Source organism: Branchiostoma lanceolatum, chromosome 16 (assembly GCF_035083965.1).
Source record: "Branchiostoma lanceolatum isolate klBraLanc5 chromosome 16, klBraLanc5.hap2, whole genome shotgun sequence".
NCBI lineage: Eukaryota > Metazoa > Chordata > Leptocardii > Amphioxiformes > Branchiostomatidae > Branchiostoma > Branchiostoma lanceolatum.
In genome coordinates this window covers 16,079,894-16,104,255 of record NC_089737.1, presented here as the reverse complement: position 1 = coordinate 16,104,255, position 24,362 = coordinate 16,079,894, and the positions used below count along the sequence as shown (strand labels likewise).

Below are 24,362 nucleotides of genomic sequence, written 5' to 3'. Positions count from 1 at the left end.
ACTACAAAATATTATCGATAAAAGTATATAATTTATATAGTCATGATATAAATCATTATGTGCAGGTTTCTTAAGAATCAGATGAAACTGTTACAGTTGAGATGTAATGTTTACATTGCAGATCTAGAACTGAAAATAGTTTACCTACGAACACAGGTGAGTGCAGGTTTTTCTTGTGTCTACATGTACCTGAGCTGGTAATATTCTAGCATCCTGAATATGCAATAAATTACAAGACCTAAGATCAGGCACCAGACTAGGCTCACATTCAAACATTATGTCAACACTGTGTGGACAGATCAGGGGCACAACCGGGGGAGCCACGACCTCAAGTTTTACACCATCCACGCTAGAACCGACACTCTTTCTTTCCCCGTACCATCCCTCAGTGGAACACCCTGCCTGGCACGGTTGCGACGGCTCCCACCGTTTAGTCGTTCCGTGCCAGGCTGGAGGCCTGCCCACCTTAGCCCGGGACCTCAACTCCCCACTACTTTGCCCCTGAAGGGGTTATTTGGGGGCGACAACTATGTAGATGTAGATGTAGATGACAGACCATGACCAGCAGGAGTCAGTAAATATTGGGGGTTCATCAGGACTGACTGATCAGTGAGGGGTGGAGAATTAAAGGGATTTAAGGTATAAACTTTTCATCCAATACATTTAAGAAAACAAACTTTAAGTTACTGAAATAGTGAAAAGTCATTTGTGGGATGGACAGTTTAGCCTTGGATGGATTAATTGATTGTTTTGTTCATTGATTAATTGATTGGATTTATTAATTAAGTTGTATCTCTTCCTGTTCTGCTTTTAGTTCAATCTGTGATATTTTAGCCAGGAATGGGTATGTGTTTATGAAACGTGTAACATGGTTTTCATGACTTCTCAGCTAGCATAAACTGATAACTCAAGTAAAAATAGGAGACTGCTAGCAAAGCATGAAAAATAGTTTCAAGTCCTGGAAACAATTATAAAATCTGCTCTGGACTTTGATTAGCAAATAGCACAACTTTCGACAGAATTTGCCTATGTCAGACACAGATTGTATATTCTCCACGACCAAACCATGCCCCATTCAGACATTGAAAGAATTAAAATTTAATAAAACCCTGCTATAACTTCAGACCAAAGTTACTCCGTGTACGATTTCTCTGACTGTTGCAATTGGAATGTGGAAAGAGATGTAGAAGTGGTGAAAGAAGTCTGGCTGAGATCCTGGCAAGGCTGTAAGTTTAACAACTCCAGTCAAGGGTAGTGACTTACTTGGGTCTTAGATGGTGTACTTTCACTTTTCCAGATGTTCCAAAGGGTAACACTTTCCCTCTTATCTTGTTGAGATATGTGGGGTGTGACAGTGTTTACAACCTGTTCAACTGATGCCCTCCACAGTAACTAGTGTTATTTGCCTGGCTAGGATTTGATGTACAGTATTGCTTGTTTGAAATTTTGAGGTTGGCTATAGAATTACAGATTTAAGTTCTAAGAGAGGCAGTAGCGTTAAACTTTGTAATTTTGTTTTGCTGACATTCAACTGCAGTTTATGTGGTGCACCCAAAATTTAATCATGACTGGTCTTAGAAAAGAACATGAGAAGATTAGCATCTTAATAGTTTTCTCATCACAAATGATTTGAATAGAATTTCTGAAATTGGCACCATGATTCATTTTGTCATTAGTGATTTTGTCCTTCAGTGATGGGAGATTTTGTCTCAGCCTGTGATGATTTTGCCAAGCACACTAGTATTGGGTCACCTTTGCCTCTTGTTGACAACAGTGTGTTGCGTGCAAATCTTTAAATCAAAGTGCAGTCAGGTTTGATATATTCGTCCCTAGGCCTGTACCACACACACGCACACACACACACACACACACACACACACACACACACACACACACACACACACACACACACACACACATGTGCATACACTCACAGTCACACACATTCCTCCTGCCATCCGCCCCTGACCTTCAGACGACCCCTGTCCTGTTCCATGCCTGATTACCCCACTAATCCCTATAATGCCCCCCTCCCACTTTTACGGCCTGGTCTTAAAAATTAATCACCATAGGAACAAACCATGAGACTTTAGAATAGGGGTCTTTGTGTTAAATCGTCAAACATAAACTTACACTTATGGTTGAACGTGTTTCCTAATACTGTAGATGAAATTGGTTCTATTACAGGTTGATTAGAATTTGCTTCTCTCATCGAAAGTAAAAAAGTTCTACAATACAAGCAACCACCTCTACATACATAAGGACCACCTGGCCAGTCTGAACACTTTTTGATGTCCCCTTAGATAAATTTTCCAAACATAGAATTCAGAATCCTGTCAATAGTGACCACCTGTTTACATAGACCAGATTTTCTCAATCCCCCATGTGGTCTTCTTGGGCAGGTTTGACTGTAGTCTTTTTCCTTAAATTCCAGCAGAAATAAAGATACACACCCCCCTCCAATTACCCATTTGTTTCCTGCCTAATCCTATAAGTATCTCCCGGCTAGTTTATGAGGTTGATTAAAACACTGTAAAAACTTCAAACAAACAGAGACCCTACATGTATATACTGGTGGGACTGTGTGCCAATCTATACAGGGCAGTTCTGCTATAATAAAGCTCTGCTTCTCTATACTGTAGATCTTGAAATGTTTGCATTATTTTCATGTTTTTGTGGACACCTCTCCACAGTGAATTCATGACGATTTGCTTTCAATGGACACTGCTGTACTAAAGAATTGTTTCTACTGTGAACTTGAAAACCTCTTTGTCTACTGCGAAAGTAAGTCCGAAAAATAACTGACTTTACAAATTACAGTACACAAATCTGTGCACAGTATGTACTTTGTGTTATACTCTTCTTTAGGCCACCCCAATTCGTTTCCTTAGTTCTCAGATAACTTACTATTTTTAGATAAAAGAAGATTTTTCTTGAACCTTTAAAACTTTGTTTATTCATGAAAAGCTCAAATCAGGACAAAGGCCACTTTTCATTGAGGTCATGAGGGAAGAGGTAAGGGTCAGATAAGATGTATAACAAAGTTAACTAAAGATAAAAACAGTTTTCAGGTTTCTTGTGTTTCCACCAATCGGATTCAAGACGCCTTTCCTTATATGGGCGTTGACATTGTGTACGTCTCAAGATGCACCCGGCTGTACCCTGACCTTGATTTCACCTTGAGGGCTGTTTGGACGGGTGTCATACGGCCCATACGCAGGGTAAACAGATTGTCAGAGCTGCGTATGGGCCATACGCGCCTGGGTAAACTGCCTCTCGACAGCGTGTCAGCCGCACCGCGCACTTGGCAGAAGAAAATGACATACTTTGATGAGTTGTCAGTCGGCGACAATGGTGGCAGTGTTGGGCTTTTTCAATTCAGTACATCGTTTGTTGCCGATACCTATACCTCGGGTATTGTAAGCTGTGAGAGTTCAGTAGGTTATCGAAGATGGACTTTTCCAAATCAGGTCGAGTTACATTATAACCTAAAGCCACACCAAGTTAATTTCTCGGTTAATGGAATTGAAAAAAAAATGCTCCATTGGAAAATCAACATGAAAACAGAATCTCAGAGGAAAGTTTGTACTTTGGTGCACACAGTTTTAGGGAGTAAACAGGGTCAGGTGCAAGTTTTCACCCCAGCCTTCTGTTTTAATGATGTCCTTGTGCTAAAATTTTACAAAAAAATCTGTTAACCAAGAAATTAGATTGGTGTGGTCTACATTGTAAATAGCACACTGAACTTCAAAAGTATCTATTTGGCTAACTGAATAAGCTCTCCATTGGTTACGGGGTTAAGTTGGGCAGCAGAGAGAAGGTTAAGGAAAGACACATTATGTCAGTCATCAGTTCGTGGTGGAGATAATATTAAGGTTGCCGCAAAAAAATGAGCTAGTAAAAGAAAACTGCAAAAGTTTCCAGGTTTACAGTACAGTACTTCAGACACACGCCCCCTGCAATATCCACATTATTAGCTGAGCTGTCGGGACACAAGTACAACGTTATTACCTGAAGTGACATTCGCTGATAACGGCGTCATGGTCGGTACATATCAGGTGTTGATAGATAATAATATAGACCCACAGGAACATGGACATAAAGGGCTTTGAGATGCCATAAGTTGTTTGTCACCTATTTTGGGTTATATGATAACAGAAATGACATTTTCAGTTGTGTCGAGTTGATAAAAGCAGGCAAGTTTTGTACAGTCAAATACAAATATAGTCAGGTGTTGACAGATAATAACATAGACCCACAGGAGTAAGGGACAAAAAGGGCTTGGACACGTCAGACTGTTTGTCAACCTCTATTTTGGGTTATGGGATATCAATAAACAGAAAGGACATTTTCGGAAGTGTTTTGTTTGTTATACCCACATTATGACACCCCCGCATGCTTTAATTTGTTTTCGTCCCATGACACTATGAGTGGGAGCCCATTTGTTAATTTTCTCTGTTGAACTTGTCATTCAATCTTTGCTTACAAAATTATGATTAGTTTCATAAATTTCATGTCCTGAAGTTCAGATTTCGGGATGGAAGGGGTGAAATTTTTGTCTGTCCCAACAAGCATATAATTATTATTTTTGTCCCAGGACGGAGGGACGGGCCCTGATGATAGCTACTTGTCTTTTTATTTCGCACAGGTAAAAGAATTTTACATACATATGACAGATCAATACACATAGTGCCGGGGAAGGTAGAGACCAATGTGGTCTATAATATTCCATCCCCATTTTTCAAACAGAATAGATTACAATGATAAATTAAGAAAGGACTTGAGGACTTTTACTTGAGGAAAAAGACAAAGAAAATGCGAGAGAAGTGAAATGAAGGAGGCTGCATGGTACCCAGGCTAAAGTTAAAACTACATGTAGCCATGGAGTGGGAGGGACACTAATTATATAAGAAGGCTGGGACCCAGGCTTGGAGTAAAACTAGCCATGGAGTGGGAGGGACACCTAAGGGGGCTTTGACCCAGGCTAAGATTTTAAGTAGCCATGATGTGGGAGGGAGGCTGAGTTGTGAGGAAGTTTTATGTTGGTGCCAAGTTGGAATGATGTCTGGACAGTGTCACCCACTCCTTTTCATCTTATACACAAACTTAAGCCAAAAGTACACACTGATTAGAGTAAATCAAAGCTATGAAATTATGGCTCATGTTTTTCTACCAAACGCACTGGGTCAACCCTACTTTTTTCGATAAGTGTGTTGGGTTCTTTTACGTGCAGAGGTTAATAATACTTGAGGTTAACCCCTAAACTCCCATAACCATAACATTATGGTCAGTATATATTTCAAGGCTGCAACTCCATAGTACATTAAAAACAGCAGAAAGGATATTTTCATATGGTTACACTAAGTTACAGCCGCTGACTCCTGTGGAAGTAAATATAACCTTCGGATGACCTTGCGATAGTTCAATGTTCACAAAGGTCAAAGAACCAGAAGGTAGAAATGAACCTGTTTGCGGATCGTTTGGAATCCACAGGTGTGTCGGGTAGCCACGGCAACGGGACGTGCAGACAGAAATCTGCGTTCTAGCGTGACAACAAACATGTTCGGTGAGCGACATGATTTATGGCGCACTTCCTGGGGTGTGACATCGTGTTGACTCTGGGGGCGACAATGAGAGAAGCTGAGTAATTGTCGGGCGTGGAACATTGCAGGGAGATCTGGGGAACAATATTGCCCTGGGATTTTGTACAGCCTGCTTGGGCTGTGACAATTTTATCCATTGGTTCAGGAATCTTACAACAAAATACAACAGACTATAATTCTTAAGCTTGTTTTTTTTCACTGTAACTTTATGTTCAGTTTTCACAGTCACCTCTGTACCGTGAACTTATCATCACCGTGAAAAATCGTTGTTGTTATTTATGCTTCCTTCACACATCTGTTCTGTAAATCACTTGCCGTCACCGCGAAGTTAAAGGTCAGTGAAAATGTCCAACTTTAGGAGATTTTTTCTCATGTCCTTGTAGTTGTTCTTTGATGTTCACGATTTTGAATTACTTTTAGACTGAAGGTGACTACAACCATGAACTGCTTTCCTCCGGCCCATGTGTGTAGTCCGAAGATTATATTTGAACCATCAGCCCAGTGAGTTTGTATAAACAGCTCCTAAATCATCCCCTAACACCCCATCATGGCAGATAAAGACTATATACGGACAGCCTGTAACTCCTGTCTTGTGATAATTACTCTCCAAGCAGAGGAGTGGTTCCGGCAGGTTTTTGACACGTTTTTAGGCGTTTTTGTCGAGCTTTCTACTTTGCATTTTTTGTCTCTCTAGAATTAGAGGGACAAAAAATGCATGACAAAGTAGAAAGCCCGACAAAAGCGCCTAAAACCATGTAAAAAACCAGCCGGAACCACTCCTCTGCTTGGAGAGTACTGTGATAGGGACCTACAGTGTGACCCCAGGGAGCGTATTTTGTGCTGATAATCCCACTATAAACATTATGAATCTGATGTGACTTCTCCTGGTGAAACAGATCAGGAGGAAAAAAACAAGTCAGGCCTGCATGGGCTGTATCAATTCATGTCCTTGGTTCTCAGACAGTCCAATTTTTTTTCCATTTGAAATCTATTAAAAAAAGAGGCTTAAGAAAAATCGTTGATATTGGTTATGTACATTAATTTTGTATGTTCACTCCCGAAACCGTTCACAGCTGGGATGGTACAGATAAGAGCTGTGTACCACTACCCGATACAGTACCGGGTACAATCAATTAGGTACAGGTCCAAAATACCTGACCCTGCTGTATCCGTACTGGACCTGACTCAGGGGATGGCCACTTTGACAGATAAAATTACTATGAAATTACCGTGGCAGTGCTCTAAAGCCACTCTAAAGCACAGAAAACACATTTGCATGGCTGGAGTCATTTTCATCTGTGTTGTCATAAAAATACTACCTAGCACGATCAAATATTAATGTTTTTACCAGTTCAAACATGCTTTTGTCCTTATTGAAAATCTAGCATTTTCCAAACAAGTAGTTTAGGTACAGGTTCAGGTCCGGACCTGTACCTAAACCCGTGTACCTGTACCTGTACCTAAATTTTGTTTAGGTACACAGCTCTAGTACAGATCTTCCCCTCTGACTGGGTTCATGTTTCATGTCGATCTTTCATAATTATAGTACAAATTCCAGACAATGCTCCTATACTTACCCTTTGTTTAAGCTTTCAATTCAACATTATTATTTCAAATCCAAGAACAGGCAAATCAAATTGGTACAGCCTTTAGACCTTATTTGCAGAAGTGACGGTTGAGAAATATTGAAAGAAATGCAATTTGTGAAATCTTGGCAGGTTAATTTGGTGTTCTTGAAGACATCTTTGTTCATGTTGTTAATCCCACTATAAACATTGGGATGTGACTTTTACAGGTGACGTCAATCAGGCTGCAAAAACAAGTCAGACTTGGGCCATATCAATGTAACTTGTTGTTTTTTAGATTAGAAAATTCAATACTGAGCTGGAAATTGATAATCTTATTATATAATCAATTGTTAAGATTATGAGGACAGGTTTGTTGATAATCCGATGTGACATTTCCAGGTGAAATACAAAAATGTAGATCGGGCTACAAAAAACAAGCCAGATTTGGGCCATATCAATGTAACTTGTTGTTTCTCATATTAGAAAACTTTATGCGCGCTGAACTGGAAGAGCAACATGAAAACAAAGTCTGAGGGAAAGTCTGTCCCTTTGTACAGTCACACTTGAAATCAGTTGTAATAAGTTAGTATTTCCAAGCATTTAGTTAAGTTTACTTTGTATTATTATTCAATTACAGTTTGTGTTACTTTTGTTATCTTATGTATCTAAGTTTGAATGTGGGGATTTGCCCCCCAGGGCACATTGAAAAACGCCATCACAGGCGATATGTTATCCCTGGATACATAAAAAAAAAATAAACAAACACTGTTTGGGGGACTCTGCCCTACATGTATGTTCCGACACCCCTATGGCTATGTACATTTGTATTCATTAAGTATACACCTCTTTGTACCCCACAGTTTCAGGGAGTAAATATAAAAAAAGCATTATGATGCAAGTTTTCCCCCAAACTTTCTAGTTTTATCTTCAAATGTATGGTATCCGGAGGAAAGCTGTAATTATGATGTGTGGTAACCAAAGAGACAAATTGATGTGGCCTTACCCCGACAGTTTCGACACTATTTACAAAAGTGAGGGTTGAGAAATATTGAAAGAAAGGCATGGGGGTGGAAGCGGAGTGATTTTGTGTTGGTGACGACAGATTTAGTCACGTTACGACTGTCGGTCGAGATGCTCGGCAAACAGCCGAATGTGCGGTCTCCAGGCGCGGGGGGAGGTTTGGGGAAACATGTCGCTTCACGGTGGAACTAAAAATGGACTTTCAATTAATATTGAGGTCATTTATCACATTTCAAGGTCACCATGTTCAAGCCTTGGTTACCTTTAAACTTATTCCAATATGAAGTAATCAAGTTTCACAAGCCATTCTACAGAGCAAATTTTTCTGTACAGCTGAGTCATGTAACTTAAGTATTAAGATATCATTATAAACATCCAATGTTCATGGCTAGAGATACATGTAGTCATTGTTTCGGATGATCAAATCTCACTCAAGTCTAAGCAGTAAACTTGTTACACTTGCTAATAAATAAAGCAGTAAACTTCCAAATTCAAAGTGCAGTTTTATAAGTTATACTTTATTAATCTCTCTTCCTCTCCCTTCCTCTCTCTCTCTCTTTCTAACTCTCTCATTCACTCAATCAGTCCTTTTCTCATTCCAAGCTCTATTTCTCTCTTCCCTCCCTCTCTCTCTCCCTTTCTCTCTCACTCTCTCTCTCATACACACTTAATAAGCAAACTGTTAACAAACCAATCTTTATTAACTCAGGTTGAATGGAGAATGAGCTGTACAAGGTGTATTATTTCCTAAACCAGCTCAACTGATTTGACCTTTGCCCTCTTTAATTACTGCCTTGCCTTAATAATGTACAGGAAGTACTTGCAGAGGTTGGTTTATTTGTTTGTCGGACTCTATTTATGATAAGATCCTAATCAGTCCATTAAAGGCCACGCAAATTCAGCTTGTTGGCTCTTTGATTAAAGAAAGATATCAGAGGGAGAGTGTCAATATGAAAACAGAGTCTGAGGAGAAAGCCGGTACCTTGGTACACATGATTGTACAGTTACACAGCAACTGCATTTGTGGTTAAACGGATGCTTTGGGAGTCCTCACCCCATTTTACCTGGACCCAAGGAGCGAAAACTGGGTTGAAAAGAGTTACTTTTCCTCCTTTTCACCCCCCATTTTTGGTGAGAACCCCCAAAACATACGTTTAACCCCAAATGCAGTTAATAGTGTCAGGGAGAGAACATACCTGTGAACCAGGACCCGTCCCTCCGTCCCAGGATGGAAATTCTCTGTTGGGACTGACAAAAATTTCACCTCTTTTGTCCAAAAATCTGAACGTCATGAAAAATTTGTTTTCGTAAGCTTGAAATGACATATTCAAAAACAATAATTTTACAACATGGGAAATCAAGTCCCTGATGGAGGATAGAGTGGAATGGATGAAGTTTTCAAGCTTGATTCGAGCGAGAGCTCGACCAAAGTAAGTAAGTAAGTAAGTAACATGGGCTCCTAAACAATGAGGCAAAAGAAAAGAATTCAAAGCTGGAAACAGACCTGGTTGCTACACACAGTTTTAGGGAGTGGGTGATTTTATTCAAGTTTTCCTACCAAATTGAATGCTCTTTTTATGTTGTCATCCCTTATTGAATCTCGACATCTTTACCTCAAATGTCTGTGAACCAATGAAATAGCTTGACGTGGCCTCGCACAGATTTCATTTGATATAAGGAGGTCAGCGCTGTTTAACCAGTTTTAGTCCGTAACATTCCGTCCAATGGGAGAGGCTTTTACAAACAGAAAGCTTTTTAGATGTGTTTGCCTTTCCTGTTGGTTATTCATTAGAACAAACTCCGACGGTTTTCCTGGTGTGATCATAGGGACGGGATTCTGTATCAAAGTCGAACGTTGATTTAGGATGTGTCAACTGATGAATGTAGATTTGACTTGTAGCTGATGTGTCTCACAATAAATTCAAGACACTATAGAAAAACAAAACTTGTTGAGTTAAATTTAATCTTGCCTTGTGAAATGTGTTGACATCAATATTAATGCCTGTAGAACATGAATCTTGATCAAACTTGATATTGAAGTATGGACATGTAGTTCTGCTTTTAAAAACATGCCATGTCAACAACAATGACTGATTATGAAGGTGAAGTGCAGCTGAAAATAGGTGGGAACTGCAAGATAAGTGTACAACTACACCTGTAATTAAATAAGACATGCCTCTCTTCTCTCCAGGTTTCTTCAGAAGAAGCGTGATTAAGAAGGCGAACTACAGCTGTAAATACGGCGGGAACTGTGAGATGAATGTGCGGCTGCGAAACACGTGCCAGGGCTGCCGGCTGAGGAAGTGCAGGGATGTCGGCATGAAGGCGGAATGTGGGTATCAAAGGTTCCTTAATTTTCAAACATCCAAAATGAAAATAAAATAGCATTTTAGTGTGTTTTTTGAACAGAAAATGTTTGGCTGACAAGGACTCAGTTGAGATGTTTGTAATGGAACAGCCACAAGAGAGACAAAATAGTTTTGATTTGTAATCAAATTGACTAGTAGATTCCAAACTCTGTGTAAGTGGTCTGCAGGTCCAGGCATAGGCACAATAGCGCCTCCAGTTGGAAGAAAATGGTATTGCATCAAACATTCAATAAGATTTCAATTCCAGGTCAAGTTTAGAAATGTCTCCCCCTGTTAGAATAAAATGGTATTGCAGTAAATGTTCATTAAGACAGTTTTCATTGCTTCTTCTTCCCACAAGTCTATTACAGAAGCACAAAGTAAAAGTTTAACTGGAAATACCCAAAGTTAGACTGCTCCCCCTGTTGGATTAGAATAGCATTGCATCACATGTAATAAAGATTATAATTTTCCTTGTTTTCTCCACAGGTCTGTTGACAGGAGCACAAACAAAGTCAAATTTCTGTTTGAAGTAACCATAGCAAAACTGCTCCCCCTGTTGAAAGAAAATAGTATTGCAGCACATGTTTGAAACATTTTTACTTGCTTGTTTTCACTACAGGTCTGTTAACAGAAGCACAAACAAAGTCAAAGTTCCGATGGAAGTACCCAAAGTCCGACAACTCCCCGTCCTCCTCCCAACCGGGTTCCCCCAGCTCCTCCTCCACTACTGGCTCCAACGGCCACGGGAACCAACTACTGAAGCTGAGCCCTGAACAGAAAGACTTGTGTATGGAGGTGGTGTCTGCATTCCAGATGATGTGGGCTCAGGACCCCAAGATTAGTACGGTAGGAGACCCCCCTCTGTTTACTAGACCCCCCTATTTCCACTAGACCCCCTGTTCTCTCTAGACCCCCTCTCTTGTCCCCCACCCCCTTACAAGCCCTGAACAGAAGGACAGGTGTATGGAGGTGGTCTCCGCATTCCAGATGATGTGGGCTCAGGACCCCAAAATATCCACGGTAAGAGTGGCAATTCCTCCTCATTTCACTAAACCCCCTAGATACCCCCTGTTTCACTAGACCCCCCCCCCCCCATTTCCATCAGAACCCCCTCTTTTCAACAGTTCCTCTCATAAGCCCTGAACAGAAGGACTTGTGTATGGAGGTGGTGTCTGCCTTTCAGATGATGTGGGCTCAGGATCCTAAAATATCCACGGTATAAGAGTATCGCTCCCCTGTTTCTACTAGACCCCATTCAGTAGACCTCTCTTAAGCCCTGAACAAAAGAACTTATGCATGGGGGTCTTGTCTGCCATCCCTCCCAGATGATGTGGGCTCAGGATTCTAAGGAAATCAAAATCAACTGAGGCGGCTTTTAGTCTTTTTTTACATAAAATAATGTTACCTTTTTTCCTCCAGTTGTGGCCCAATGATGATGAGGTTCGCAGCAAGTCTGACAAGGCCGTACTCGACCAGAAGCAGCAGCATCCTCTTCTCAAAACAGCCAGTTACTTAAAAACTGTTCAGCCCTTTATCATGAACTAGGATGACAGAAGATACAGGCTCCCGGGCACCTTCGACCCGCTCCTGACGTAACAAGTCCGGCAGATGGTGCACACAGAAGAGAATGGGTCAGATGAAGACTCGAGAAAAAGCTGGTCAAAAATCGGTTGATGTTTGACATAGATAATGATTATAAACTATCAATGAAAACATGTCCTTTTCCCCCAGTTATGGCCGAACGAAGATGAGGTCCGCATCAAGTCAGACAAGGCGGTACTCGACCAGAAGCAGCAGCATCTGCAGGAGGGGATGACCGTCACCATCGAGAAGATCGTCCTCTTCTCAAAACAGCTGCGCGGGTTCATGACCTTGGGCCAGGAGGACCAGATCGCGCTCCTCAAGGTCAGTGGAACCACCAGGGAACAGCCTGCCTGGCTTCTGTGTCTGTTCAAGAAAAAGAAACATTCAGAATGCCTGAGATACTCAAGCTTTCTTGTACAACCAAGATCTTGCTTGCCAAAGTTTTGGTCATCTTTCTACAACTTTCCTCTCTCTCTCTCTCTCTCTCTCTCTATCCAATCTAACGTCTTTTGTTCCCCATCATCTGGGGGTTAGACGTGCTTGCACATTGATGGGGAAGCCCCAGAACTCCTAATCAAGTCCTTTTTTGTAGCAAGAGTTGGGCTGTAATAACTGATTCTTCTGCTAGATGGCGCTGTGGCAAGAAAAGTCAGGCCCCAAGCAAATGTGGCTAAGTCTGCATCATAACCTGTATTATATAAAATCTAATCTTTCTTGACACAGCAAAATTATGGTGACTTTTGTAAGATCTTCTCATCACAGTGTGTATCATTATTATTGTATTATAGCCTATACGGAACATAGCAGAAGACTGCTGAAACGTTGGCAGATATTGTTAGAAGAAGAACTTGACAATGTGTACATTCTAGATGATTCTTTTATGATCATCCAGAACCATGATAAAACTTTTCACGGAAATTAACCAAAAGCTTCTTATAAAAGCGGTGAGAAGCAGTGCTCTAGTTAGAAGCTCTGAAGAAGGTGTCTGACAGACACGAAACGTCAGCAAGTGAGAGTTGCTTGTTCTGTAAAAAGAAAACTCCAATATCCAAATTAAAAGTGTTGTTTTTTGTCCGGATGTTTCAGGGGGGAGCGATCGAGGTTGTGATGCTGAAGGGAGCTGTGTACCGGGACGACAGTCAGCAGAACGCTGAGAAGTGGATCAACGCAGGTTCGTCACTTCTTCGTGCTCGTTATATTAATCATAGCCTAATGTTAATCTCCAAGCAGATGTTTGGGGGCTGTGTGATCAGATCTTGGGCCCTGTCAGAAACCATCACAATTTTGCACCCAGAGGTCTGCTTGGGGACTTAATGGTGCTTATGCTGCATGCACCAGTTTGATCTCAGATTTAGAAAGGGCTGCTTTTTCTTCGTGCTTTTTTAATGCTTGTTGTGTCTGCTTAAAGACTTGATGTTGCTTATACTGCAGCAATCAATCTCTTTTTCTCAGATTTAAAAAAAGTAATAGGCCACACCAATTTAATTTCTTGGTTAACGGATTTTTATTTTCCCAAAAAAAATTTAGAAAAAAAAATTCATGAAAACAGAAGTCTGGGCCAGCCTTCTGTTTTCATGATTTTTTTTTCTAAAATTTTTTTTTTTTTTTTGAAAATAAAAGTCCGTTAACCAAGAAATTGAATTGGTGTGGCATAATGGTGAACTGTAACATGAAAACAGAGTCTGAGGAGAAAGCTTGTTCCTTGGTTTCACAGTTTCATGGAGTGACATATAGTTTTCTACCTGAGGCCCGCCCTCTGTTTTGCTTTTTTTTACTTTACTTTACTGTACTGATTTTTTACTTTGAAAGGTCTGAAAATAAGGAAACAATTTGTTTATCCTAAGATAAGAAGCAAAGTACTGTACATAACATCTTGACGTGACCACTCTCTCTCTTCAATTGGTCTTGAGACCTTCATGAAAGCCTCTTTTAGTACTGTACCTTCCATACATTTTGGTATGTCTTGACACCACAAGTGAAAGTTGCTTTCCCTTCCTCCTGGTGTTCTTGAGACATTCATAGAAGCCAAGAACTGTCCTTATGTCTTGACACCACAAGTGAAAGTTGGTTTCTCCTTTAGGTGTTCTTGTCTCAGACATCCATGGAAGCCAAATACTGTACATCTGTACCCTTAATAATGTCTCGACACCGCAAGTGAAAGTTACTTTCTCTTCCTCCAGGTGTTCTTGAGACATTTGTGCACACCTTCATGGACTTCCTGCACAGCATCCAGCAGCTGAAGCTGGACTGGTTCGAGTGCGCCCTGCTCACCGCCGTCACACTGCTGTCCCCAGGTACGATTGGTCAGTTTGAATATAGGTTAGCCAATCAGAATGCCTTTCTCAGCCCTAACAGCATCCAACAGCTGAAGCCCAGGTATGATTGGTCAGTTTGAATACTGGTTGACCAATCAATAGGAGACCAGTGTCTTAAAAGTTGTAGCTCTATGAAATTAATACTCATTCTTATCGCTCTGCTGTCTCCAGGTAGGATTGGTCAGTTTGAATATAGGTTAGCCAATCAGAATGCCTTTCTCAGCCCTAACAGCATCCAGCAGCTGAAGCCCAGGTATGATTGGTCAGTTTGAATACTGGTTGACCAATCAATAGGAGACCAGTGTCTTAAAAGTTGTAGCTCTATGAAATTAACACTCAGACTGCGCTCTGCTGTCTCCAGGTAGGATTGGTCAGTTTGAATACTGGTTGACCAATCAATAGGAGACCAGTGTCTTAAAAGTTGTAGCTCTATGAAATTAATACTCATAGCTATCACTCTGCTGTCTCCAGGTAGGATTGGTCAGTTTGAATACAGTTTAACCAATTATAGGAGACCAGTGCCTTTTTCTGCCCTATCAGCAAATACTGAATACTTGTTAGCCAATCAGAGACCTGCATCTTTGTCTGCCTTATCTGTGAGCAGCTCACTGCCATCACCAGCTTTGGGATTGGTCAGTTTGAATGCAGGTTAACCAATAAGAGGCCAGTGCTATCGTCAGTGCTTGCAGCTAATGCTGTCATCAGCTTTGTGATTATTGGTGAAACTTGGATTTAGATTGACCAATTGCCTTAAAATCTTTGATTTATTTCCTTGTTTGGGTTACTTTTGTGTAAAAAAGTTGGGCTATTTTGAAAATTTTGTTGAATCCAAGCTAAAAGTGTTATTTTCCTCAGACCGGCAGTATGTGCAGAACTACGTGGCTGTGGAAAAGGTGCAGGAGCCGTACCTCTTCGCCTTGGAGACGTACTGCCACGCCCGGCGACCAAACGACCCCATGTTCTTCCCGCGCCTGCTAAGTCGCCTCACGCAACTCCGGACGATCAACTTCTACCACTCCAAACACATCCTGTGTTACAAGGTAAGTGTCTGTAAGGTAACATGAAAGAGTATCTGCATGTCATGATGGTCAAACAGCTGAACAACAAATTAACGTATCAGTGGCAGACAGACTCGCTCCTCAAATAACCTGGACTTGATGTTCTGTAGAACTGAACGATACAGGAATAGTGCTGTTCCCTATATGACACGTCTGATAAATCACTGATCGTGCAATCGTTATTCTGTTCCTGGCCAATACGGCCCCGATTTCTACTCGATTTTAAAATGCATTTTAACTTGTTATATTTGACCTCTAAATTCATTAATGTAAGCTGAATTCGATTGTGGATTATAACTGTATATAGTCCTTATTCCTAATGTTGTCTTAGTACATAGTAGTGTTCAAATATCTTAATGAATTATCATGTCGTTGATTTTAATTTACTGTCCAAATTGTAATGCCCGAACGCCAATTCAGCCAATGGGCTGCAATTGTTCGCGACAGATGTGAGTATGCAACAATGAATAATAAACCATTACTACTACAACAAAGGTTCAAACAAAACAACTATATAACAAGCTTAAGTCTCGCCAACATTTACCACCGTCCCTGTTAAGAACACTCTAACCTTGTTTTATCACCCATTGAAGGTCATGTGAGATGATATCATTAGTTTTAATTAACAATTAATACCTCCGACGTCATTTTTCCAGGTCCAGGACAAGACGATGCTGCCGTTGCTGCAGGAGATCTGGGACTGGAACAAATTGGACGAAGGTATGACCACCAACGTTTCCCACCTGATGTAACTCAGGTGTAAAGAACACACCTGGCCAGGAGCTCACCTGTCGGTGTGCGGTGTCGCCATGGCAACGATCCTATCATGTTACATTTGTCCCTTGTCTTGTATATTGGAGCTGATTAGTACTACTTACCTAGTACAGTACATGTTCATGATGGTCATGCCTATATATGGTCGTTCGGTGTAATATAACCAGCTGCTGCCACGCCGCGTGCCTGCAAAGCTGGTGTGTTACGCCGAATGGCGGTTATAATTATACTGGCTTTATAAATACAGATACAGATAGATATGTTTGCTACACAGACTGTGAGTTTTGTATAACATAACTCCAGCCAATACAGAAGCCAGGTGTAACGTATACATATAGCTATGATAGTATATAAGTTAACTATGTACAAAGTAATGTGTGAAAAAAAGGTTTTATAACAATTGTTTATGGCAGAGGGAGCTGATACTGTATAAAAAAAGTTATACTCAGGACTCTAGAACTATTTTTACTTTAAGCCTTGAGCTGAATTTGTGGAGATGTTATATGCCAGTTTCTTCCAACAAACCTGTGCATGCATATGGATCCACCCTTAGCAGGTTGGGGGTTAATGTCGGTTTGGTTTTGACTGTTCCTTGTTTATGGGAACATATAAGGAGCTGTATACGTTAATAATCACAGAAGCTATTCTGTAGATTTATACAGATTGTATATAGATATTCAAAGAACACATTGAATACTGTATACTGAGTGTTTACCGTTATTAGATAAGTGCATTTTGATGGATAACAATTTGAAAGTTCTCTGTACACAACAAAGTGTTTAAACCTAGCCGACGTTTCGGTGACTGTCACCTTTGTCAGGGCAAAACTAGTACTGACCGGTTCTACTTCGCACTGCAGCTACATTGTGGGTGTCGCTGTTGCAGTGTGAAGAATGCTGTCCCAAACATGATGGACTTTGTGTCCCCCCTCATCATAGTTCATGAATGGAGTCAATGTCCTGATCTATACAGCCTCCCTACATCTGATTTGCTATTGCCTTGACCCTATCCCAGTCTGTCATTATAGACAGTTGTATAGCTATCGGCTAGTTATAAATGCTTGGTTGTGTACAAAGAACTTAAAAGTTTGTTATCCAGTTATTTACCGAACCTGATGAAACTATTCACGGAATACATTTGTATAGACTTTACCAACAGGTAGGTTTTTTTTGCTTTGCTTCATTTCTGTATCATCATAAATCAAAGAAATCAGGCCTTCTGATCTCAAATCTTGAAATAATTTTCTAGAAGAAATCATCTCCAATGCATTTGATATATATTATATATACTAGACAGTAGTACTTAGTCTAGATAAATGCTCTTATGTTTGTGGGGATGGTACACTAACGCTGCTGATTCAGCCGTCTGTATTTGGGGATAGTACACTAACATCACTGTTCTGATTGGAGGGTCGCTAGATTTGGGGGCTGTACACTAACACTGCTGGCAGGGGAAGTCTGTGCTTTGCTTGTTAATTCTGCGGTGTTCTTACCAGCTACGACTTTATTTTCATGAAAAGCCAGATTCAAAATATGATAAATCTCACGAATATCATAATGTAGCATCCCGGTTTTCTTTAGATTTGGACAAAATGAATTTCTTTTGTGAGAATCCAACTCCGACATTATTATTTTCTCCATGGAGGCAGCTTTTTTTGTGTGCCATTTCGTTACTTATTTTCTGTTTTCAGTTCAAAATTCGTGACAACCATGCAGTTATTTTTCAGTCTAAAAATCCAAAGTGATGTGGCATGTATATTCTTTGTATACAACAGGCTGTCAGTAACATCTTAAATTTTGTTGTTGTAAAATTTGAAAAAATGCAGCTAGAGCTGTGAAATGAGTCTTTATTTTTGTAAAACATTTTCATGTAGTCTAAGATCTCTAATTCTTTTACAAATCCAGATGCAGCATATTTTTCTTCACATTTATTTGCAAATATTTCTTCAATTCTTTACCAAAACCTAACGGAGAATGGTAAAATGTGTTGAACCTTATTTCTGGTGGCTGACTTTCCTGTCTTTAACCCCGAGTTTATTTCTTTTTTTTCTGCATGTTTCTTTCAGAGTGTAAAGCTACTCCGATGCAGGGACAACCCGTGTATACTAGATGCAACCTTCACAGCCCTATAGTGCATTAGGCCTCCTGTCGCAACATAGTCTAGAGGATCACCTTATACTACTAACCAACTGGGTCCTCCTATTGCAATAAAATCTAAAGGCTCTTTATATACTACTAACCTAGGTGGTCTTATAGTGCGTTAAACCTGTTACAACTGTGCACTGTATACTACTAACCTACTGGGTCCTCCTATTTTATATAAATCTAAAGGCTCACTGTATACTACTAACCAACTGGGTCCTCCTATTGCAATAAAATCTAAAGGCTCTTTGTATACTACTAACCTAGTTACAACTGTGCACTGTATACTACTAACCTACTCGGTCTTCCTATGTTTATAAGTCTAAAGGCTCACTGTATACTACTAACCTTTTGGGTCCTCCTATTGCAAAAAATCTAAATGAGCACTGTATACTACTGCTAACATAACATGGTCTTCCTGTCACCTTATAATCTGAAGGAGCGCTGTGTACTACTAACCTACATGGTCCTCCTGTTGCTGCATATAGTCATTGTACATGTATATCACTGACTGATGTGGTCCTCCTATCACAACATAGTCTAAAAGTGCACTGCATACTACTTAAACCTAGTGGACCTGTAATGCATTTGGCCTCCTGTCCCAATATAATCTAAAGGATCATTTTATACTTCTAAAGTACATGGTCCTCCTATAGCAAAATAGTCTCAAGGTGCACTGTACACTACTAACTTAATTGTGCTATCTGGTCCCATTTCGCCTCCTGTTGCAAGATAGTCTAATTGAGCTTTGTATACTACTAACCTGTGTTGTTCACAACCCAAACCCTTGCTCAGTTCTGTGTAGGAGTTGATCCTAAGGCCACAGCAATTCATCTACCTGTTTCTCAGACATCTTAAAACTAAGAGGAAAACTCAAACCAGTTACAGTATATTCACACCCAGAAACTCAGTGTGCAAAGGTACAGACTTTTTCCTCAGACTCTGTTTTCATGTTGATCTTCAAGTTTGGCATACATGTATCTTTTTTGAAAATCTGAGAACCAATGAATTAAGCTGGTGTGGCTCAACCTGTCCTTGCTACATGTATGTATGGCAGCTCTACTTCTTTTGCTGTGTTCTCAGACACTGACGAAAATTAGACACAAGAGAAGTATGTAACTTGTAGGTGTGTTTATTCTCACTGACGAAAATTAGACACAAGAGAAGTATGTAACTTGTAGGTGTGTTTATTCTCACTTAGGAAAATTACACACAAGAGAAGTATGTAACTGGTATGTGTTTAAAAGAGTCAAACCTAACAGCTATGAATAAGTGACCACTCAATTAAGGGACAGGAAGCAAATGGTTTCAGTCTACTTAAGACAGGCGATCACTGAAGGCAGGAGTCTTAATGCTTGTGTTTGTACTGGGAAAAAAATCTAAGGGACCACGTCACCAACAAACAGAAAGTGCCCATAAAGGACTATGTTTCTTATGTCGAGGTCAAGCACTTAAGTGCGAGCCTAGCTATAAAGGTTTGACTGTGTGTACATGTGTAAGTCAGGCCTTATATATGTGGGCAAAATTTTTGTGCTGAGTTTACTTTCAAAAGTCTTTCCAAAATATTTGGTTTGTAAAACAGCTTGGCGTGTTGTCGGAAGGCCTGATTTCTTGGTTGGTAGTTGAAGGTTTTTGGTGGTTTAAAGTTGTTTACAACGACAATAAAAATGTCATTAAAAAGTTAAGAAATGTTGTGCATGTCTTTAATGTTATCGTGTCTTGTAAGAATTAAGTGTCACTTTTTATGCAGTCGTGCTAGTGTACGTTTTTCAATTATGATTTTGACTTGTGAATTATGCAGTTCTGTTTATGAAAGTCTTGTATAACGTGTGTTCTCATTGTTTGGAAAACAGAAAAATTCATTCAGTCACCTTTTAATATCTTTCTATTGTGTACAGCATAGCAGATAGATTGCTAGGACATATAGTTTTACACATTTTTCATTTATTTTACCACACATTTGGTCAGACTTGTTGAATTTGTACATTTCTTTAAACATTGCTTCTGATGCAAAAGCATTCCAAAGCAAAAGAGTTTCAGTGTGTAATGTTATGCTGAGCTGGGTAGACCTAATTTTTTCACCTTATAATAAGTAATATAAGTTGCTTAGGTGAAGCTATACTGTACACGTATGTTACAGTACTTTAGGATATTACAATTTTACTCATAATATTGTGACAGCTCTATTATTGCAAAGATTTTTTGATTTGGGGCGAACATGTTTTTTTTATCCACCTTGCATTTGCAGACCGAGAAAGGATTTGACATGTAGAATCAAGCACAGTGTATACAGTAAATATTTGGATTCATCCAATAAGATACGCTGGCAACTTTTATCATGCAGATAGAGTGAAAACTCTCTCTAGATATGACTTATCAGGTCTTATTTTACAAGTGCCTGTAGCTTCAATAATGTTTAACTGTTAAATGAAAATTTTATATATTATATCAAATGCAATAATTGTATATTCAGAATCACCTAGTATATTGAAGATTGCATATGAAATTACTGTTTAACAATCATATCATTCTGATAGTAGATGAAATGTTTTTACTTGGAATGCAGAGAATAAAACTGTATGCATTACAATTTCTCTTCAAAATAATAGAAAAATAAAGTCTTTCTCTAAATGTGGTGTTCTTGTTTTGTTTGCATTCAAGAGATAGTTTTTGCTGTGAATCACTTTTGATCAAAATTAAAGACACTTATCACCAGAAACCTACAGACAAGTTCAGTCACCAAAACTGCTGTTGCGGAAGAAAGAAGGCACCTTTATTTACACATTGTATGAACATGATCACTGTGACTCTATCTTTAGGGTAAATGAACAAGTTTGATATGAATTAATGGCACATATATTACACCATGATTCCTTGTTCATCAGCTAATTTTATCCGCTGGTAGTTGTTCAACACCCCCCTCACCAAAATGAACTTTCCCCAATGGTCTGTGCTCCACCCTCTCCTCATCAAAATGAACCTTCCCGTCCTTAAAGAACCCAGACTGTTCCTTCCACCACGTCTCGGCGTCGAACTCAGGAAAGAATATGTTCATCTCGCGCCTGGCGGATGCCTCAGAATCGGCGCCGTGTGTACAGTTTCTTGTATCGGTGAGTCCGAACTGACCCCGTATCGAGTCTCTGTGAGTGAACTGTGCACGGAACGTCTTGGTCGGGCCCATCAGCTGACGCCATCTTGAAATGGCATCCTCCCCTTGTAGGATGAAAAAGAAAAATTAGAATGATAAAGGAGCGCTTAAGTTAAATGTTGTATCAATCATTATAGATGCAGGTGAGTCGAACCAAGGTAAGTCAAACTGTCCCTGTATCATGATATTACAATCAGGTGTCCCCCACCGCCTGATTACAATATACATTTTTTGTAGTATCAATGATTTTTTTGGACTAATACCTTATACTGTATTTTAGGGTAGCGAATGTAGGAGCCCCGGTAGAAATAGGATGGCATCCAGGCTAATAATACCTTGCTGGACGAGCACATAAAGAACCTTTGCCAAGGGAAGTCACATTTGTAGGAACACGTCTTATGCAAAACACACAAGAACTTAAAGGTGCCCTAAGCGATTTCAGGGGGTAAAACTTGAAATATTCTGGGGAAAACAATTCTGTTTTGTGAGGTTGAAATTGACATTTGCTTCCCCATATTAGCACATCTGCATCATTATTTCAGACTTTGGGCATTTAAAAATAGCACAGAAGCAAGCCAAAAAAGGATTATCTTATTTATTGGGTCCCCCAAAAAATCAGCCCAGAATCCAGCCGTAACCATTTTCTGTCTACAATTTTCGGTAAGTTCCGGCAGCGTGACGTCACAATGTCCAAGGACATTGAGCCATGACCACGTGATTATTTCTTCGGATGCGTTCGGGACTTATCGGTCAGAATCGTGCATGTTCGGAAGATTTGAAATGATGGCTGGCCTCCAAGTGCCGCGAGTGCCTGCCGGAGCACCCCGGGACCCCTGCAGGGCAGCGTGAAGGAAACTTTTAATTGTGACCACGACAGTCGGTGCCCCCCAGACGTCAGAGCCCGGCCGGGGTTACATCCCCGACGGGCACCGGCGCAATTGTGACCTAAGCATTTGGTTGCCTTTAAGGTTGCAACAGTGACGACTATAGAATTTATGCTGAAAGCAGCTGCAGCATGTTTCTGCATTTAATGAGGATACTTAAAAAGGACAACTGTTCAGCATTAGGCCACACCAATTTAATTTCTTGGTTAACGGATTTTTATTTTCCCCAAAAAAATTTTGAAACAAAGAAATCATCTTTTTCAAATCAATTTTTTTTTCTAATTTTTTTTTTTGAAAATAAAAATCCGTTAACCAAGAAATTAAATTGGTGTGACCTTAGGTGAAATAAATATCCCCTTACCCTTGGGAAGTGAATTGGTGTGGCCTAATGTACATGTAACGCAAACAAACCAACAGATTTTCCCACCTGATAAAATATGCATCTAACATGTCTAAGGATGATCCAGCCTTTAAGTTAGGTGAACTGAATATCTGTTGAAGAGCAGCCTTTGCAAATGAATCGTGTAATACAAACAACCCAACAGATCTTCCCACCTGCTAGAATGTGTGCGCTCATCCGCCCACTCGCCATGAAGCCCACCAGCCTGTTATAGAAGAATCTCCCCTCGTGTTCTCCATAGAACTGTGCACTGTCCTGGGGATGGATCATAAGGAAATAAGTTACGATTGCTAATGTCTGCTAGCGCTATAGATCCTATATGTCCTGGGGATGGATCATAAGGAAATACATGTAAGTTACATTGCTAATGTCTGCTAGCACTACTAGTAAGTATAGATCCTATATGTCCTGGGAATGGAGAGGAAATAAGTTACACTGCTATGGAGTGAGGTGAACAATAAACAGGAAATCACAAACTATCTGTATCTGTATAGCCGGTATAACCGCCCTTTGGCATAACATACCTGTCAGTATCTGTACCTGTATAGCCGGTATAACCGCCCTTCGGCATAACATACCAGTTATATCTGTATCTGTATAGCCGGTATAACCACCCTTCGGCATAACATACCAGTTATATCTGTATCTGTATAGCCGGTATAACCGCCCTTCGGCATAACATACCAGTTATATCTGTATCTGTATAGCCGGTATAACCGCCCTTCGGCATAACATACCAGTTATATCTGTATCTGTATAGCCGGTATAACCGCCCTTCGGCATAACATACCAGTTATATCTGTATCTGTATAGCCGGTATAACCGCCCTTTGGCATAACATACCAGTAGCGCGACAGCTGCTGGTTAACTGCGTAAAACTAACTTTCAGAACTAAACTTTTGGACCCTCTTGGGTCAGGTATGGACACGACCTTAATCAGGTCACATAACTCTTACAAGTGACCTTGCCTCTTACACAACACGAGGAGTGTCGGCTTCACCTGCTGGTTCCACCTCAGGACCCGGCTCCTCACAAACAGCAGTCCGTTCTGCAGGACCGTGTCCACCAGGTGGCGGTACAGGCGGGGGTGGCCGTGCACGTCTGGTTTGATCAGGGCAAGGGTCAACTGCAGACGGCAGCCCGCCATTGGTCCAACTTCTGATCTCTTAAAGCTGCGAAAAATAAAAATTAAATGGTTTCAAGGTACATAAAAAAGTAAAGGTAGCCTCCTAGCCTTTTTGAGGCTGTATGGGGAGTACATGTAGGTTATTATCCACTGTGTCTACATATTGTAGGGCACACTGTATACAAGGGCAGAGCTCAACCCTCTCCTTCTAAGTTCTACCGCCTTTTATCTCCCCAACTGAAGTCAGGTACCCATTTGGATTAACATACGTAGGTGTGTATTTGCTGTTTTAGCATGAATCTGTATAATTTGCTGCAAAGTTTTGACAGGTGGGATTTTAAAATTGCATACATCGTGGAATGTAGAAAGACACACATACAGACAAGACAC

At 40.3% G+C, this 24,362-nt stretch overlaps 2 protein-coding genes across 2 annotated transcripts in view; one reads left to right on the top strand and one right to left on the bottom strand.

Annotated features, from left to right (window-relative positions):
* The window catches only part of LOC136421529 (oxysterols receptor LXR-alpha-like), a 36,112-nt gene extending 18,075 nt beyond the window's left edge, over window positions 1-18,037 (top strand). The window contains exons 3-10 of the mRNA XM_066408855.1: window positions 10,383-10,523; window positions 11,162-11,388; window positions 11,962-12,084; window positions 12,274-12,447; window positions 13,213-13,297; window positions 14,307-14,420; window positions 15,297-15,481; window positions 16,156-18,037. Coding sequence (XP_066264952.1) covers window positions 10,383-10,523; window positions 11,162-11,388; window positions 11,962-12,084; window positions 12,274-12,447; window positions 13,213-13,297; window positions 14,307-14,420; window positions 15,297-15,481; window positions 16,156-16,251 — 1,145 coding nt within the window. The 3' untranslated portion in view covers window positions 16,252-18,037. The remainder of the gene's footprint in view (window positions 1-10,382; window positions 10,524-11,161; window positions 11,389-11,961; window positions 12,085-12,273; window positions 12,448-13,212; window positions 13,298-14,306; window positions 14,421-15,296; window positions 15,482-16,155) is intronic.
* A 2,235-nt stretch (window positions 18,038-20,272) lies between these two features.
* Window positions 20,273-24,024, bottom strand: LOC136421566 (nucleoside diphosphate kinase 6-like). The gene is made up of 3 exons (XM_066408985.1): window positions 23,847-24,024; window positions 23,002-23,101; window positions 20,273-21,627 (listed from the first exon to the last, which is right to left on the bottom strand). The coding sequence occupies exons 1-3, from the start codon at window positions 23,991-23,993 to the stop codon at window positions 21,296-21,298; spliced, it is 579 nt and encodes a 192-aa protein (XP_066265082.1). The 5' UTR covers window positions 23,994-24,024; the 3' UTR covers window positions 20,273-21,295.
* Between the last annotated feature and the right edge of the window lie 338 nt (window positions 24,025-24,362).

Excerpts from the sequence above, each read along its gene's own strand:
- LOC136421566 (XM_066408985.1), bottom strand. The coding sequence starts at position 23,993 with ATGGCGGGCTGCCGTCTGCAGTTGACCCTTGCCCTGATCAAACCAGAC. Across the intron at positions 23,102-23,846 it reads TCCTGAGGTGGAACCAGCAG|GACAGTGCACAGTTCTATGG; the intron begins GTGAAGCCGACA and ends ATCCATCCCCAG. Across the intron at positions 21,628-23,001 it reads GAGCGCACACATTCTAGCAG|GGGAGGATGCCATTTCAAGA; the intron begins GTGGGAAGATCT and ends TCATCCTACAAG.